The 18,906-nt window shown below is 45.9% G+C and overlaps 1 protein-coding gene across 48 annotated transcripts in view; it reads right to left on the bottom strand.

The window, feature by feature from the left end:
• The window catches only part of FHOD3 (formin homology 2 domain containing 3), a 349,246-nt gene that overhangs the window by 21,724 nt on the left and 308,616 nt on the right, over nucleotides 1–18,906 (bottom strand). For all 48 annotated transcript variants that reach the window (XR_014503939.1, XR_014503940.1, XR_014503941.1 and 45 more), the window contains 2 exons: nucleotides 10,387–10,577; nucleotides 9,327–9,519 (listed from right to left, as the gene is read on the bottom strand). Coding sequence is in view for 41 of the 48 variants with exons in the window: in XM_083407397.1 (XP_083263523.1) it covers nucleotides 9,327–9,519; nucleotides 10,387–10,577 (384 nt within the window). In the remaining 7 variants the exon portion in view is untranslated. The remainder of the gene's footprint in view (nucleotides 1–9,326; nucleotides 9,520–10,386; nucleotides 10,578–18,906) is intronic.

Raw genomic sequence — 18,906 nt, forward strand, 5'->3', positions numbered from 1 at the left:
AAGTCTTGGAGCCTCAGCTTCAGGATCTGTCCTTCCAGTGAGCACTCAGGGCTGATTTCCTTAAGAATAGAGAGGTTTGATCTTCTTGCAGTCCATGGGACTCTCCAGCACCAGAATTCAAAAGCATCAATTCTCGATCGCTGATCGCCTTTCTTGATACAATGGGTCAAAACTGAGACATTGCGGTTGAGAATTTAATCTGAGGCACATTAAAGGGTGATGGGACAGTTTCTCGAACATCTTGATCTAGGGCAAAGCCTGCAAAATACTTGACTACCTTAACTACCTCCCACAAAGGGGAGCTATCTGACTGGCTTTGTGCTGTTCCAACTTCTCTCTGCTGGAGTGTCCGTAAACCCTACGGATGTTTACAAAGAGGAAAGTTCCACTGTGTTCAATACTCCCTAATAAGTGTTAGCACCTAATAAGGGTGGCACTGTGGTCTAAACCACAGAGCCTAGGGCTTGCCGATCAGAAGGTCGGTGGTTCGAATCCCCATGACGGGGTGAGCTCCCGCTGCTCGGTCCCTGCTCCTGCCAACCTAGCAGTTCAAAAGCACATCAAAAGTGCAAGTAGATAAATAGGTACCACTCTGGTTCACCAAAGCGGCTTAGTCATGCTGGCCACATCACCTGGAAGCTGAAAGATGGCTCCCTCGGCCAATAAAGCGAGATGAGCACCGCAACCCGAGTCGTACACGACTGGACCTAATGGTCAGGGGTCCCTTTGCCTTTACCTTAAGTTCCACTGTGTTCAATACTCCTTAATAAATGTTAGGACCTCGTTGTGTGATGCCCAGTTTATATTGTGGAAGGCGATACAAATAGAGCAGATAATAGAATCATAGCGATTCAAGCAAGGCAGAAACATTTACTGCTCGTCCAAAGGACGGGATGCAGCAAGCATCAGGTTGGAGTGATGACATTTTTCTGCCTCTTCAAGCGAGTGGAGGGTGACAACCCACTTGTTGGTGTCTTAGTGCGCACTTGGGAAGTAGCAGTTCTTTCTTCTGATGAACAGCCAAGACATAGTAGCCCGGTTCAGCAGCAAGGGCCTGCCAGCACCCCCTGAGCAAAGGACCGGTAGTTGGGTTTATCGTCATGGCCGCCCCGGGAAAGAAGGCAGCAATGGCTGAAACTGCTTCCAACTGCAGGGTAGCGGGGGTGGAGGCCCTTCTGGGTCACTTGTAACCATGGCAGTTGGCAGAGGAAACTGGTCCTGTACCTTACAGATCTTCACGCTTTACTGCTGCAGCCGAGGGCTCCAAGTTTGATGGAGGCAGTGGCCTTGTGCTGCAATATCTCACCCCTGGGCAGTCTCTCCCCCCAAGCAGCTGTGATCTGTTTTGACTGTGAAATTAGCCCAAAGGGGGTGGTTAAAAGATCCCTTGCACTGTGGCACTGTTGCAATAAGATGTGGATTGTCCACCCTATGGCTACAGCAAAGTAAAAAAAAATAAAAAAATTAAGGGGGGGGGGAGATGGGAAACACTTCATGTGTCTCCTATATCACATCTAGTTTGGCCATCAGTTATGTCTAACTTTAGTTGAATTGCACCCAATCATTAACAAAAAGTCTTTCTCAGATATTATTTTATCTGAATCCGTCCATTTCTTTGTTCCAGAAACATTCGCAATTGAAAAATGAGGGACTCGTTTGTTTTGTCTTTCATGGTGTTTTCGGCACACTCAATGCAAGAAAGATTAGCTGTGGGAGAGACGGACGACAGGAGGCTAGCATTGCTTTTTAAGGGGATGTTTTGTTCCACCAGGGAGCTGTTTGTTTTGCTTTGGGCCTAGCGACACTGAAAGATAGCCAGCCTTTATCCAACGGAACCTCTGTAGGTATGCTCCAATTGCTTATTCTCATTATGGCAAGCCAGTTCATTGCCAGTAAAAATATATCCCTCCAGAAAACAACACTATATATGTAACCCCCTAGCATTAATGGCAGAAATCTAAAAGGTCATTCGGGGACAGGTAAAATATTTGTACTTCTAATCATCTGTACATCCTGTCAAGAGATTTAAATTGAGCCTCAGAGGAGGATAGGAAGGGGAACCATGGCTTATGTAAGTCCAGTTAATAATGCTGAGCCTGACTTATGGCCATCGAGATTAGCCTGGCCATCTCAGTGGAAATCTGGGGAGGCTGGGGTGGACTTTCAGTGGTCAAAGTGTGGTTGTGTCTTCCTGCCCGGCCTCTATTTCCTGCCCTCTTTCCCCCCTGCACCCTGCTTTGAGGGAAGGAAGCGGAGCCATGGATCCTCTGCTCGCAAATGCAGTGGATTCCCTCCACTTTGAAGCAGGAAAGTGGGAGAGGAGCTGCTTACACAAGTGTAAGCTGCTCCCCTCCCACTTTTCTGCTTCAAAGGGAGCCCAGGAGAAGGGAATCCGCTGCAGCCACAAGCGGTGGAGGATCCATGGTCCCCTTCCTTCCCTCCTCCGCAGTTGCTTTGAAGGAGGAAAGTGGGAGGGGAGTTGCTTACACGAGTGTAAGCTGCTCCCCTCCCACTTTCCTGCTTCAAAGCAATCACGGAGGAATCCCTGTGAGCAGCGGAGGATCCATGGTCCCCTTCCTTCCCTCCTCCGTAGTTGCTTTGAAGGAGGAAAGTGGGGGAGGAGCTGCTTACACGAGTGTAAGCTGCTCCCCTCCCACATTGCCGCTTCAAAGGGAGCGCTGGAGGAAGGAATCTGCTGCAGCTTCCCCCACCTCCCGCAGAAGCCGTGCGCTCTTTAAAGGGGCTGCGCGGCTTCTCCTGCCTTTTCTGGGAGGTGCGGGGATTCCCCCACCTCGTAGAAAAGCCCGCAGGAGCCGCGCAGCCTTTAAAGAGGGCGCCGCTCTTTGGGGCTTTTCCCCGAGGAGGGAGAACGGACCGATGCGGCCAGTCAGTCCCTTCTCCCTCCTGGAGAAAAGCCCGCAAGAGCGCACGAAGCTTGTGTGCGGCTCTTGGGGGCTTTTCCCGCCTGCCTCCCCCTTGCATTCGCTCCATAGGACGCACACACATTTTCCCTTGTTTTTTAGGAGGGATAAAGTGCGTCCAATGGTGCGAAAAATACGGTATCTCGAATGGGGATTCTTGTGACATCCTGATATTAAAAAAAAACTTTCTCTATGCTAACCTCAATCTGGTCTAGTGCAAAAATGCTGGACACAAAGAAGAGAAAAGCAGTATTCTTTTTGCCATAGTAACAAAAAGGGATTATCTGAAGAAAGGGAGGCAGATTTAGACAGAATTTCAGGGAAAGCTTCCTATCTTTTCAGATTATAATATATCTTTATTGTCTTTATTGTCATTGTCCCATGCAGGACAATGAAATTGCAAAACTACATAAAACTACATAAAAACTACATAAAACTACATAAAACTACATTAAACTACATAAAAACTACATAAAAACTACATAAAACATTCAAAAACCCCTAAAAACTCTAAAACCCTATTTTAAAATACACTATACTGTAGAAACCCCTTATGCTGCGTTTAGAACCAGAATTGCATTTGCATAGAGACTGTTTCTCAGGCGGCTAGTCCTGGCCTTTATAACCCTATACCTTCTTCCAGAAGGCAGAAGCTGAAAGAGATCATTTCCGGGGTGCGTACTATCCTGTGCTATCTCTGCCGCTTTCTTATGGCACCTGGCATATAAAGGAAATAACGAAATTTTCTAATGACAGACTGGATATATACTGTGTCACAGATACAGAAATGCTGAAGTATAGACAAATGTTTTTTTGATCCAACCATCAATTTTAAAGACAACATTTCTATTTTGGCTGCACATTATTTTCCTCAAGGGGTCGGGGAACTGCCAGATTGGACTAGGCAATCTCAATTTACATCTGTGGAAGTGATGCAAACACATGTAAACAGAAATAAGTGTGATGCACTGTATCACACTGAGATCCTTGATCCTCCTGGTGAGGTTATAAATTATAAACCATTCCCTCTGCCTATCTGGCTCATACCAGATATCTTTTATTAGGAGTTTAAACAGGATTTTTGGTATGATTCATTAAAAAAGAAAAGATTGGAGCACGATGGCAGTAGTGTCCCAAATCTGAGTGTCCCCTTGGGGGAACAACATGACAGGTTACAATGGTACCTTGGTTTATGAACTTAATCTGTTCCGGAAGTCCATTCTTAAACTGAAGCCGTTCTTAAACCGAGGCGCGCTTTCCCTAATGAGGCCTCCCGCCGCCAGTGCCCTTCCACCATTCGGCTTCCGTTCTTGCACCAAGGTAAAGTTTGCAAATCGGGACACTACTTCCGGTTTTGCAGAGTTCGTAAACCGAATAGTTTGCAAACAGGGCTGTTCTTAAACCGAGGTACCACTGTATTTGTCCATGATGTGGGAAGGTTTACTTTAGCAGAGTTAAACAATCCCTTTTATAAGTTTATGCAGTGATCAGCTTGTTGCTGACTCATCTGAGTTCTACAAATAATGATTCCTTCCTGGTTAAAAATCCCTTTGAATCCCTCTTAAAGAATACACACACGAATCTGATTCATGTTAATATATAACTATTTTACTCTCAGATTCATTCAGGTTTACAGAACTGTACCTGAAGGCAGGCTTAGGTTACATAACAAGCAAATAATAAGGTGACAGCAACTGAGCTTTGAAAATTTTTGAATCTTTGAAAATTACCAGCAACCAACAAACTGGTTGTCACATCAACCGGTTAGAACATGGAGGCCGTTAGTCCTCTGTCAGAATATTGACTGCACCTTTACATCCCACACATGAGATAATTCCACCAGCTTGCTTATTTTATTAAGACTAAAAGACTATCTCCATGAAACAGAATGAATATTTTCCCCTGGGACTAGCCAATAATACTTAAAGTCGTAACAGTAATTAAGGGATCTAACAAGTTGCTTCCCATTCATTTTCTGCCCTGCCTGATTCCATGCTCTGCTTTCCCCTCAATAAACCTGTCCTTGGGCTTGTCTACCCTCCACGGGGCAGAGTGGTTTTGCCCTTGCCCTGCCGCTTTCCCCTGGAAAACTCGCTCTTTAGTGCTAAATTGGAACAAATGGCAATCCATGGAAAAGCCAATTGCCATTCGTTCAAAGCATGAACCAATATCCTCTGCTGATGGAGCCGTTACAGCACTATACGATACATACATACTTGCATATCTATGTGCGCGCGCACACACACGCACATATAATACATATATAAAATGTATAAAGAAAGAGATTATGAATAAGCATGTCTCATGAATGCAGAGTGCTCTTTGCGGGATCACGGGTGGTGCTACAGTTCCCAGGGAGCTTACTGGCAAACAGGGGCTGGCTTGCCTCTCAGTGTTATTATTTGGAGGTTCATGCCCAGCTTCAGTAATCAAGTTTCTTGCTGGGAGGTGGGGCCAGCCCCATTTATAAATAGGGGGTGGAGCCGACAATAGCCAGGCAGACGGCTCTGGAGATTCACCCTCCCTACCCTCCCTTAGTTTAATGTTTCTTGTTTCCAGGTTAACTTTTTCTTCCTGTTTAGCAGGTGCTGCTGCGGTCTTTGACTAGTTGCTGTCGAAGGACTGGGAAGAAATTTTCCTGCATTGGCAGGTTTTTGTCTTCCCCGTAGCAATTCGTCACAACTTTGGCGGTTATGGCCTTGGGTGGAATCCTTTAGTCTTTTCTTCCCTATATGGGGGGGCGTGAAGTGGCGACTCAAACCCCCCCCCCGCGGCAGTGATTCCAGGGTCCCCTCTTAAAGGGGTTATAGATATGGGTATCACTGGCCATACACTGAAAGGTCGTGAGTGAGCTACCCTCCGTGCAGGGATATGGGCTGGGCTGCCTGCTACACTTACGTCTCACAGAGCACCCCCATATCCCATTTACCCTGATGTGCCCCAGTTCCCTCGACTGGGGGGCTGGGAGGGGTACACGCCCAAGGCCAAAGCCAAGGTCGTCCTACTTTTGGAAGTTTAATAAAGTTGTGGCCTAATTTTAATTCCATATACGTTGTCCGGGTCTTTATTCCTTCCTTATAATCCCCGGGGGCTGGGGCTGTCGCCGCCTGGTCACGCAACAGACTGTCCACTGACCCCTGCCTTGCACTTAAAATATGTGCAGTGCTATGCTTTGCCAAAAGTATATAATATTATTGGGGGGGGACGTCCACTTTCTTAATGGGGTGCCAGATTTAAAAGAAAACAATCCTTGTGTAATAACAATACAGTTTGAAAGTTATTCAATATGAGTCAAATTTCCAGTGTCTGAGAGATCACTGCCAGGAAAGATCTACAAATGATAGGGAGGCAGTGATCTAAACCCATGCCCATTTGGATCCATAATACTGGAGTGGTTTTTTTTTTATTGTATTCTTTTACTTAGCTTGCCCGAGATTTTGGCCACGCTGCTAATCAGAGCAGCGCTGCCCATGCCAAAGCCCAGATAGAGGTAGCTCCATATGCAACAAAACATTCACATCTAATGGAGACTCCAGAGTTGGATTTTGAAGACAGCTGGAAACTTTTATTAAGTACTGGCACTTCTTTAAACTTTCTTTGGACTGAATAAAACCGCATCAACTTAAAAGAAGATTTAAAAGTCCTGGGGGATTTTTAAAGGTCACTTGACAGAGAAAAAGTAATCTTATTTGTATAAAAGTAGGCTGTGCATCCCTTTCCCTGCAGCCCAATTAGCAATCCTTATTAGGTAACATCTATTCCAATCTCAAATTAATAATTCCGATTAGAACTTGCATCACATAGAATTTTTTTTCCCAACCTTAAAACTCTAAAGCTAAACGCACAGACCTATTTTTAATCATTAAAACTGAAAATCAGAATTGTAGCGTTTATAAAAATGAAATAAGAGGTCAGTTATTTAAAATATGTCTCTCCAGCCTCCCCACCCTACGTCAGATTCTGATTCAGAATCGGGTACCATTGAGTGCAAGAAACCTCCCCAAAATATTGTACTTCTCCTACTTATAGTTTGGTTGGTGCCAGCACAGTCCCCCCCCCCCATTACATTTAAATAGCATTTATGGTTATCAGTACATATAGTTGAAATTGAAATACTTTATTGTCACTTGTACAACTTGCATACAGTGAGATTACACAAGCACCCCCCACTCAGGTCTCTTAGTCTTAATTCCCCTCGTTTACTGACGCACACCCACCAAACCCAAAAGTCAGTTGCCCTGTTGTTATCTTTTCATTCAGCAGCCTAACAGCCCACGGATAGAAGCTGTTCTTTACCCTGTTGGTGCGACTAATTGTGCTGCTATATCTTCTGCCTGAGGGCAGGAGATCAAGAAAGTGCTGGCCAGGGTGTGAATCATCCCTGAGAATTTTCCTCACTCTCCTGAGGCAATGTTCTTCCGCTACTTCATCCAGCGGATTCACGGGACAGCCCATAATATCTTGTGCTGTATTCACCACCCTCTGTAGGCACTTCCTATCAGACGACATAATAAGTAGTCATCAGAAACCACCCTTTAACGAGTGGTTAGCTAGTATTCTATGACATTGAAGGAGAGAGGTTAGTGTTGTCAAATTTGAGGAAGTGCAGCTCTGGCTGACTTAGGTGCTTGGGAAATAGAATCGCACTGAAAGAGAATATATAAGGTTGAATGGCCATTGCCTGGCACCATAATCCAGTCCATGTGCAGGTGGACACTTCCTGTTCTCCACCACAGAAGTGCCACTGTGCATGTGAATACCTTCCTATTCCTAATACAGTGGTACCTTGGGTTAAGAACAAAATTCGTTCTGAAGGTCCGTTCTTAACTGGAAACTGTTCTTAACCTGAGGTACCACTTTAGCTAATGGGGCCTCCTGTTGTCGCAGTGCTATGTTCTCATCCTGAAGCAAAGTTCTTAACCCGAGGTACTATTTCTGGGTTAGTGGAGTCTGTAACCCGAAGAGTCTGTAACCTGAAGCGTATGTAAGCCAAGGTACCACTGTAATTGTTGTTAAGAAACTGGTCAATAAACTTCCTGCCTTGCCAGCACACTTTCCTGCTACACTTCCCTTGCTGGCTTGTGCCAGTTACACCAGCACCAACAATAGCAGTAGTTAATGTCACTGCTATTAGTCTAAACATGGCTAAGATCAGTAAGGGAAGCAGCATTTGCGGGCAGTGCCCGAGGAACCCTCTCCATCAACTGAGGCGGGACGCCGAGGGGCGGGGAGAACCACCCGATGACGCATGCGCGGCGTCCATACATACTGCACATGTGCGGCAGCCCATATGGACACCGTGCGCGAGTGGCAGCCTGTGCGGACGCTGTGAGGACGCGGCTTGAGCAGCGCCCACACTGACTGTGTGAATCATAGAATCATAGAGTTGGAAGAGACCACAAGGGCCATCGAGTCCAACCCCCTGCCAAGCAGGTAACACCATCAGAGCACTCCTGACATATGGTTGTCAAGCCTCTGCTTAAAGACCTCCAAAGAAGGAGACTCCATCACACTCCTTGGCAGCAAATTCCACTGTCGAACAGCTCTTACTGTCAGGAAGTTCTTCCTAATGTTTAGCTGGAATCTTCTTTCTTTGGATCCATTGCTCCGTGTCCGCTTCTCTGGAGCAGCAGAAAACAACCTTTCTCCCTCCTCTATGTGACAGCCTTTTATATATTTGAACATGGCTATCATATCACCCCTTAACCTCCTCTTCTCCAGGCTAAACATGCCCAGCTCCCTTAGCCGTTCCTCATAAGGCATCGTTTCCAGGCCTTTGACCATTTTGGTTGCCCTCCTCTGGACGCGTTCCAGTTTGTCAGTGTCCTTCTTGAACTGTGGTGCCCAGAACTGGACACAGTACTCCAGGTGAGGTCTGACCAGAGCAGAATACAGTGGCACTATTACTTCCCTTGATCTAGATGCTATACTCCTATTGATGCAGCCCAGAATTGCATTGTGCCCTCTGCCGCTCTACAACTGGGGGGAGGCAGCAGGCCATCTTGTCACCCCCCAGGGCAGTGCCCAGGGCGGGCCCTCTCCCCCCTTCGTATGCCCCTGTGTGAAGTCAGGGGCTGCCGGTAAAAGAGCGTGTGATCCTGTGGCTCATCTTACTGCTGGATGCAGCCATGAGATGACATATGCCTGGGTACTGATTAAGTGGGTCCATGTATGATCATGGTACCCTAATTCTGGAAAAGGAGTAGGCTAAAGGAGCTCCTTTTAGGTCGTGCTGCTTGGAGAGGATGAGTTATGCAGGACAACCTTCTACTTTCATAGAAGAGTTCCTTGAAAAAGAAGAAATGAGAGCGAGAGCAGTTTGGATAATGGATCTTATAGTATGTCATTTGCCGGCAACAAAACTTTACGTACTTTTGCTGAACGAGATTTTACTTTGCCACTTACATCAGTGATCATTTTCCCTCTGGTTTTGTTTCTTTCTCTGTGGTTGGCTCGTTTCTGCTTCTGTTGCAAAACGCGCTCCCTCGTGGTGCGATACTCCAGGGCAAACTCACTAATAATTTTGCAGAATTTATTGATGTTGACTTCGCGGATTGCGTAAGGCGGGTATCCCATAAATAATAAGAAAGAGTGGAACCTAGAAAAACAGAATTGAGTGATTTGCAGCTTTCGTCCAACAAGAAAGCCCCTCAACCCCCCAGGGATTGTTGCAGTGGTGGTGTTTTAGGGAATATGGCATGATCTAGCTGAAGTGCCTTTGTTTATAGGACAGAGTATGTCAGAGGAGCATGCAGTGGATAATCTGCTTTTGAATTATGAATTTATCTTGGCTGCATCTCTTGCAAGACCTGCTCCCAGCCTTCTTTGCAGACCCTTCCCCCACCAGGTCTGGGAGGGTGGGCTCTGACTGATTCCAGCTACAAGAGCTGAAGTTGCTGAAGAGGCCAGAGACTATCTAGGCCGTGAGTCCTGGGAGACCTGCTCCCTGCCGCGCAGGCCTTTTCCCCACCTGGTTTGGGAGGGGCCAGGACTGACTCCAGCTGCAAAAGCTGTGGCTGTTGAACAGATGCTTGGACTGGAGTACCATGTTGGGTTTTGGTTGGGGATTTTTGGTAGCTGCTGTTGTATCTCTATTTTAGATATTCTTATGATTTATGCGGAAATTGTTCAATTTGATTCCGTACTATTTGATGTTTTATTTATTGTTTATACTAGTGGGTCGAGCTCATTGGAGGAGTTTGGAGGCTCATTGGGGGTGAAGAGGAATTAGATTCTTCTGAAATTGTCATTGGGAATGCAACAGGATCTTCTTAGGCACACAGCAGGGATAAATCAAGCTGACTCTCTCAGGCTCAATTATGAGCCTCTTTCTGTGATGGCTTCACCCCAGCTTTGCTAAAAACTCGCTACTACTCAGCAGATTTGCCCAGACAACTTAGAATATCATCATTTTTTATGAGACCTCTCAATGGTACATCATCCATATTATTCCCTGGTACTCTACCTGTTAATTATTCTTCTGTGGACAATTTTTAAAATTATTATTCTTTCTGCACAGTCTTTAAGGAACTCAGACATCTTCTGCTTTAGAGTTGGCTTCATTTCATGCTTTGCTATGGCCTTCAGGTGATCCCATGATGCTTTGCACCGTTTCTCCATTTGACATAAGTTGTCCCGAAGTTGTTCAAAGTCAACCTAACAAGAAGGGGAAAAATTATTAGATTTATATATATTTTTAAACACACACACACACCATCATTACTATATACAATTATTAGTGTACAGTGGAACCTCTACTCAGGTACAGAATCCGTTCCGGAGGTCCATTTGTGAGTTGATCCAGGTCGCTGGTAGAAGCGTTGTTCTGCATATGTGCAGACGGCAGAAGCCGCTTCTGTGTGTGTGCAAATTGCGGCAAACCTGGTATTTACTTCCGGGTTTGCCGCAGTTGTGAGTTGAATTGTTCGCGGGTAGGGGCGGTGGTTCGGCGGTTCGAATCCCCGCGACGGGGTGAGCTCCCGTTGCTTAGTCCCTGCTCCTGCCAACCTAGCAGTTCGAAAGCACGTCAAAGTGCAAGTAGATAAATAGGTACTGCTCCGGCGGGAAGGTAAACGGCGTTTCCGTGCGCTGCTCTAGTTCCCTAGAACCACATGCTGGCCACATGACCTGGAAGCTGTATGCCGGCTCCCTCAGCCAGCAAAGCGAGATGAGCGCTGCAACCCCAGTGTCAGTCACGACTGGACCTAATGGTCATGGGTCCCTTTACCTTTACGGGTGGTGGTAAGTCGAGGTTCTACTGTATATGTACACAGTAACAAATTCTTAGTTCATAATTTAACTGAGGAAGCATCTTGTTTTCCGTCACATACAAATCCTACAAAATCTAGTCCACATTATATGACCCAAGACACAAAACAGTCTACTAGTCATATATGACAGTTCACTAGGGCTCAAGGACACCCTGTTTTGCTAACTGCTTGTGGTTGCAATCTGCCTACCAACGTCAGTAGACAAGAAGCTGCTACTAAACTATAAGAATTGGACCCCTGGGCTGAACTTTTCTGTCCCTGTTTGTTCCATTGCCTCAGTCCTAGTTGTTGTTTGTGGCCAGTTGGAAGTCTGGCTGGTTGCTGAGCAAGTCACCTGGGAAATCCCGGCAGGTTTTGCATGGATGTGAGTGCAGTTGGGCGGCTGTTTCTTGTGCCCCCCCCCCTTTGGTCTGGCTCTTCCTGTTTTGACCACCTGACTGGCTTCCCTGTTGCTTCCCTCACCTGGAGAACTGGATAAATTTCTCATTTTCCATCCAACCAAAGCTTTGAGCCTTGCCTGCTTTTTGGCCAAGAATACCTGGGGTGCCAATTTGAAAACACCTTTGAGTCAGTTATGCTGTGCTCCTAACAAGGCTGGTCCAAGTCATTTTGGCACCTGAGGCAAACCACAAAATGGTGCCCCTGACTTCCAGGCAGGAGAGAAGGAAGGGGTGAGCGAAGATCAGGGGTGCCAACTTGAATAAAATATTGTGTGCGAGGAGGCAGGTAAGCCCCACCCCACATAACTGATCACAAGACGTGGGCATGCGCACCCCATTTGAATGGAAATGCCCATCAACTTGGGGTGTGTGTGTTGAAATTGGGAGTTGGCTTCTATGGTGAAGATCCAGTCATAGGATCATAGAATTGGAAGGGACCCTGAGGATCATCTAGTCCAACCCCCTGCAATGCAGGAATACGCAGATGTCCCATACAGGGATCGAACCTGCAACCTTGGCATTATCAGCACCACACTCTAACCAACTGAGCCATCTTGTCCACATCAGAACAAGGGGAGGGATAAATATCTACATTGAGAACAAAGGTGGGAGGAGACCAGCTGCACCTCCTATTTGCCAAGAATCCGCTGCCGAGGCGGCCTGGGCAGGGGGCTGCTGAGGAGATGGCAGATCTAGCCTCCAAGGAACATGCTGAAGCTGTTGCTGCCACTGTGGCAGGAGGAGATGCATTCCTAAGTAGCAGATTTGCTGTCTGTCAGGGGACTGCCATCGGAACAGGGGAGGGAGACAGGGGGGCCATTGGGATACAGAGAGCCTCCGAAGCTCCTGAGGAGCAGTTCTTCTTCCAGCGATGGGAAAAGCCACACCTCCAGTGGAGAAGAGAGGGGAATCATAGAATCATAGAGTTGGAAGAGACCACAAGGGCCATCGAGTCCAACCCCCTGCCAAGCAGGAAACACCATCAGAGCACTCCTGACATATGGTTGTCAAGCCTCTGCTTAAAGACCTCCAAAGAAGGAGACTCCACCACACTCCTTGGCAGCAAATTCCACTGTGGGGCCAGTCAAGCGAGGAAAGGGCTCGGGGATGCTGCTGAGAGCCCCAGCGCCTCACCTAGCCAGGCTGGCCAGGAGGGACACACGCCCCTTCCGTCACCCAGCCTGCGCAGAGGGATGAAACGTAAGGAGGGGAGGAGGAACCTTGGGGTGCCGAAGTTCTTGTTAGAGAAACCGGAAGGGGCCACTCCCGGATTCTGCAAGTGACTAAGACGGACATGAACTTTGGGGATCTGCACTGTAAATAGTTTGCACAATAAAACCTGTAAAATACAGGTCCTGCCTGGTTACTCATGAGCAACCACCACCAGCATCTGACACTGTCCCTGTGGATTCTGCCACCTGAGGCTATTGCCTCATGGCTGAGGGGCCCTGGTTTCTAAGACTAACTTGTGCCAATAGCTCTGGACCCAAGTGTATCCCTGCAGACCACAATGATCTCCATCAACCCCTCTAGTCTATGGCTCCCTGACCCATTACTCCTTTTCGCTTCATGCTTTCCTGGCCTGATGACAATGGGAGCAATGGAGGCCTAACACACCTCGGTTTTGTTTAGGGAAGTCAATCCTTACAGCTCCTTTTGAACAAGTGCAATTGTACGTCTGTGCAGGAAGATATCTTTTGAACTTTGAAAGTCTTGTGTCAACACAGTGTAATCATGCTAGTAAAGCTTAATGTAGGGGAAGCCAATAAATTCCTTAATAAAGTAAACGAGATGAGGGTTCTCCTGTTCATTAACCATAAAAGGTGTTTAAGTGGCAGAGCCCTGCAGCTTGGTTTATGTTGCTACATACAGGGAGCTCTATGCGGTTTAACTACACAAAAGCTCCCATTGAGTGGAAACACATACGCTCAAACTGCTACCGTTTGCGTTAGGGTATAGAAGCCAGGTTCAGTTAAGAACATGCAAATCCCAGCTATTTCTCTTTCTGTAGGAAAGGAACCAGCTGACACAGACTTGCCCTGTCAACACAATGGTCCCTGCTGCTTTCTAGGGCAGTGAGTTTGGGGCTGTGAGGTGTAAAGTTGAAAGCAATGGGCACCTACAGAGCCCCAACCTTCCCACAGCCCCACCCCAGAGCAAGTGGCAGGGACACTGCTGCCAAGAAGGTAAGGTAAAGGTAAAGGGACCCCTGACCATTAGGTTCAGTCGTGACCGACTCTGGAGTTGCGGCGCTCATCTCACTTTACTGGCTGAGGGAGCCGGCGTACAGCTTCCGGGGCATGTGGCCAGCATGACTAAGACACTTCTGGCAAACCAGAGCAGCGCACGGAAATGCCGTTTACCTTCCCACCAGAGGGGTACCTATTTATCTACTTGCACTTTGATGTGCTTTCGAAATGCTAGCTGGGCAGGAGCAGGGACCGAGCAACGGGAGCTCACTCCGTCGCGGGGATTTGAACCGCTGACCTTCTGATTGGCAAGTCCTAGGCTCTGTGGTTTAGCCCACAGTGCCACCCGCGTCCCGCTACCAGGTAGAACCCCACTTATTCCTTGCATTTAGGCTGGCCAGATTGAACACTGGATAAATATATTACAGGCTGCAGAGATGTTACAAGGGCTAGCTATAAATTGCTTTTATTATGTATTTTGTGTTTTCTATCTTGTATTTTTATGCTGTGAACCGCCCCGAGGTCTATAGATGAAGTGTGGTATACAAATTAAACAAACCAACCAACAAAATACTTGGTCCACCTTTCCCCCACAATTCTTGCAACTTCATTTTTTCCTCAGAAAGTTAATAAAGGAAGTGACTCTTGCTCTGGTTAAGTGTCTATCATTCATGGCCCAAATTATGGCCTCCCAAAAGCACAATGAGTAATATAAGGTATTTGGCTTCTTTCTTTTTTAAAAAAGTCTCCTGTACTTGCCAGTCTGGTGATGGGATTTTTCCTACCTAACTTTAAAGTACAATTCATTCCTTGGCCTCAGTAGCAATAGTAAATAATGTGAAATATGAAGTCCTTTCAAGATCCTGACTCATTTAGAAAATGAGGACATATTCGCTCAATTGTATATGTGCTTCAGGACAAAAATCTGGGTCAAGCCATTGGCATAGATGTTTTTTAAGGAGCATCTAATTGTGAAGCCTGTGCTTTGTGCTGTGACTCAGAGCCACGCTGGAGATTTGGGAACCATATCAGTAATCTCTTGGTTTTTAAAAAATATTTTTTATTGAAAAAACCCTGACAAGCAGACTTGTATACGGCAACTAGTAGTGTGAAATACTGGCAAGAGGAGCTGGGGGGGTAAACCAACTGCTTTGATGCCATTTTTTCTGCTCAGAATCACATATCCCACCCCAAGCCGTTTTCCTACTTGGGAGAAAAGCAGTTTCAGGGATCTTTTGTGAACAAATAACGGGACGGAATAATATTATTTTCCAGACTGAGCATATTTTGCCAAGAACTCAGAGAATATACCAAAAAGTGATGTGGATCAGAATGTACACGCAGAAAACAAGAAAGAAAGAAAGAAAGAAAGAAAGAAAGAAAGAAAGAAAGGAAAGAAAGAGAAAGGAAGGAAGGAAGAGAAAGGAAGGAAGGAAGGAAGGAAGGAAGGAAGGAAGGATCAAGCAACACTAAAAATCAAAAGAAGAAGCCTTGGAATGATTCTCAGATAATTGATTTAGCAATGTAATACGGCCAAAATGTTTCGATGTGTCATTTTCTTCAGGGGCAGGGATGTTGGTGAGACAGTGGGAATAAGAAACAAGGACTCAGAGTCTTAAAAAGGACGACACAATTGGAAGCTTTGCCTAAGGGCTTCCTTTGGTTTGGATGCAACACTTTTGTGCCTGCAAGATACTTGTATACTTCGAATATAAAGTGAACAGAGTATAAGCAGAGTTTCTTCAATTGATGGGTGCTTTTTTTTTTTTTAATAAAAAGGTTTTGTGGATTCTAACTGCTTTAGCAATAATTTTATTACGGACGGTACTTAGGCGTTTTCTGCTTCCGCAGTCTGTAAATACTTTAAAATAAATGAACATACAGGGTTTTCCCCATCACCAGCCTGCCCTTTTTTGAAGACGGGGACAACATTTGCCCACCTCCAGTGGGCAGGGACCTCACCTGTTCTCCAAGAATCCTCAAAGATTATAGACAGAGGCGCTGAGATTACACCTGCAAGCTCCTAAAGTACCCTTCGGTGCAGCTGATCGGGCCCTGGAGATTTGAATTTATTTAAAGTAGCTAGATGTTCTCTTGGGACGTGGGTGGTGCTGTGGTCTAAACCACTGAGCCTCTTGGGCTTGCCGATCAGAAGGTCGGCGGTTCGAATCCCCGCGACGGGGTGAGCTCCCGTTGCTCAGTCCCAGCTCCTGCCAACCTAGCAGTTCCAAAGCACATCAAAGTGCAAATAGATAAATAGGTACCGCTCCGGCGGGAAGGTAAATGGTGTTTCCATGCGCTGCTCTGGTTTCGCCAGAAGCGGCTTAGTCATGCTGGCCACATGACCTGGGAAAACTGTCTGCGGACAAACACTGGCTCCCTTGGCCAGTAAAGCGAGATGAGCGCCGCAACTCCAGAGTCGGTCTGTGACTGGACTTAACTGTCCGGGGTCCTTTACCTTTAGATGTTCTCTTGCCATCTCTTTTCCTATTTGGGGCTGCAGCGCCCATTTAGTTATATAATAATAATAATAATAATAATAATAATAATAATAATTAATAATAACAATTAATAATAATAATAATAATAATAATAATAATAATAATAATAATAATAATAATAATTTATTATTTATACCCTGCCCATCTGGCTGCGTTTCCCCAGCCACTCTGGGCGGCTTCCAATCAAGTGTTAAAAACAATACAACATTAAATATTAAAAACCTCCCTAAATAAACATTTACTCTGTTATCACCAGGTTAGGCATCACTTTCCTTTCCACTTTGGGCAAAGTAGGCATTGAGCAGTTCTGCCTTTTCTATGACACCCAATAGCATTTCTCTGTCTTCTCCACACGGATAACCTACCATGAGCTTGTTCCTCCTCTTGCTTCAAACACAGCCAGTGAAACCTTTTGTTATTATTTTTAACCTCTCTTGCAAGCCTGAGCTCTTTCTGAGCTTTAGTCTGCCTGACATTCACCCTGCAACTCATATATACTCCTCCTTTTTTATCTCCCCTTTCTTATGCTTGCCGTTCTTAACTCTCGGCTCATCTGTAAGCTCCTTATGCAGCCATACCAGTTACTTTGGGTGCCTCCCACTTTTATTTCTCGTTGGAACTGTCTGCATTTGGGCCTTCAACATTTCTGTGTCTTGAGTCATAATTTCGTTTCTGAATGTTCTGCTTATGTACCACTTTTGTGGCTTGGGAATTCCCTCTCTGCCTGGATATAATTAATTTTTATTCTCACCGAAGTTCACATAGGAAAAGTTATGCAGGTGAAACATCTAAGTCTCTGTTGTTTAACTTCTTCAGAGTTTTGAGGGTCGCGTGGAATCCAAACTGTAACGTAACCCTCAGTGAAAATGCCCAAAGCTTATTTATGCCAATTTCTCTTAAATACGATTTCTCCTCTTTTTGGAGTCTGTGCCATTTAGCAGCCTGGATGGCTTCCAACTTCAGGAACACTGATTTGTGGCAGCTATGAGAAGTGGGGACGGGGCTTGCTACAGTAAACCTCTTCTGTTTCTAAATGTCCAGAAAAAATGCAAAGAAAAAGACCTCAGGCATTGTAGGAATGAACAAAGCTACACAAAATAAGGTTGGACAGCATGGAAGAAAACAACTGGAAAGACTTGGAAAGAACTGTAAGACAAAATGTTTCTGAGGGGAACTTGAATTCTAAAGTTTATAGGACCCAAACTCAGGCATCCAAACCAGGCATAGGGCCTTCTTGGTAGTGGCGCCTGCCCTGTGGAACGTCCTCTCATCAGATGCCAAGGCAATAAACAACGATCTTACTTTTAAAAGACATTTGAAGGCAGACCTGTTTAGGGAAGTTTTTAATGTTTAATGCTGTACAGTGGTACCTTGATTTGCGTATGTCTTGGATTACAAACCCAGAAGTGTGTGTCCTGGTTTGCAACCTTTTTTTTGGATTACAACCCATTTTTTTGGATTATGAAAAAAAATAAAAAATGGGAGGCCCCATTGGCGAAAGGGTGCCTTGGGTTACAACCTGCTTTGGTTTACAAACGGACCTCCAGAATGGATTATGGTTGTAAACCAAGGTACCACTGTATTGTGTTTTTAATATTCAGTTAGGAGCTGCCCAGAGTGGCTGGGCATCCAGTTTTGCCACCCTACTCCCTGCACTCCAAAAGGGATGGTGGCTAGAATTGCCATGGTCTGCCCTTAGCCAGTGCTGTGGAGCCACAGCCTGCTCCACATTCTAGTTTGCCCAAACAACTAAATCACCTGAGAATACGCCACATCTACATTTTCTCCTTCATCCCACCTTGACATCTGGATAACTGAGTGCTTAACCGCAGTGTCCGTAGCTGATAAAGGCTGCTGCCAAAACTCTCCTGTTGAATGGCAGGGAAAAAGCAGCAAGGTTCCTTTCCTCTGACTGAGACCGAGTATGCTGCTTAGCAACGTCGCACGGCATTGTGACGCAGTCACAACAATGGCAAGATATGCTAACTGTTGCTACACAACCAGGAGGCCATTATCTCACAAATGGCTTGAAACGCACCCCTCCCCCAACAGGTGGGTGGGGTGAATCCTTTCCCTCTTAATACCAGCTCAGGCAAACGCTCAAAATTTATATACCGCCCTGAGACCTCTGTGTTTAGGGCTGTATAGAAATTGAATAAATAATAAAATGGGAATGAGTTGAGAGATGACCTAACCTGGGGAGAAAACAGCAAAGACCTGATGAAGAGAGCACAGCAGAGGTTATGTTTTCTGAGAATCCTCTGGAAAAACAATCTCTCAAAGGACCTGTTGATGGCATTTTACCATTGCACTGTGGAGAGTGTATTAACTTATGGTCTGTGTGTGTGGTTTGGGAGCTGCACGGCCAGGGAAAAAACAATGCTGTCCAGGGTTGTAAAGACTGCGGGGAGAATAATTGGGTGCACTCTTCCCACCTTAGACCAAATTTATGCTGCCAGGTGCCATAAGAAAGCTGCAGAGATAGCGCAGGATAGTGCGCACCCCGGAAATGATCTCTTTCAGCTTCTGCCTTCTGGAAGAAGGTACAGGGTTATAAAGACTAGGACTAGCTGCCTGAGAAACAG

The sequence above is a fragment of the Podarcis tiliguerta genome (genome assembly GCF_965153285.1).
Source record: "Podarcis tiliguerta genome assembly, chromosome: 13".
Taxonomy (NCBI): Eukaryota; Metazoa; Chordata; class Lepidosauria; order Squamata; family Lacertidae; genus Podarcis; species Podarcis tiliguerta.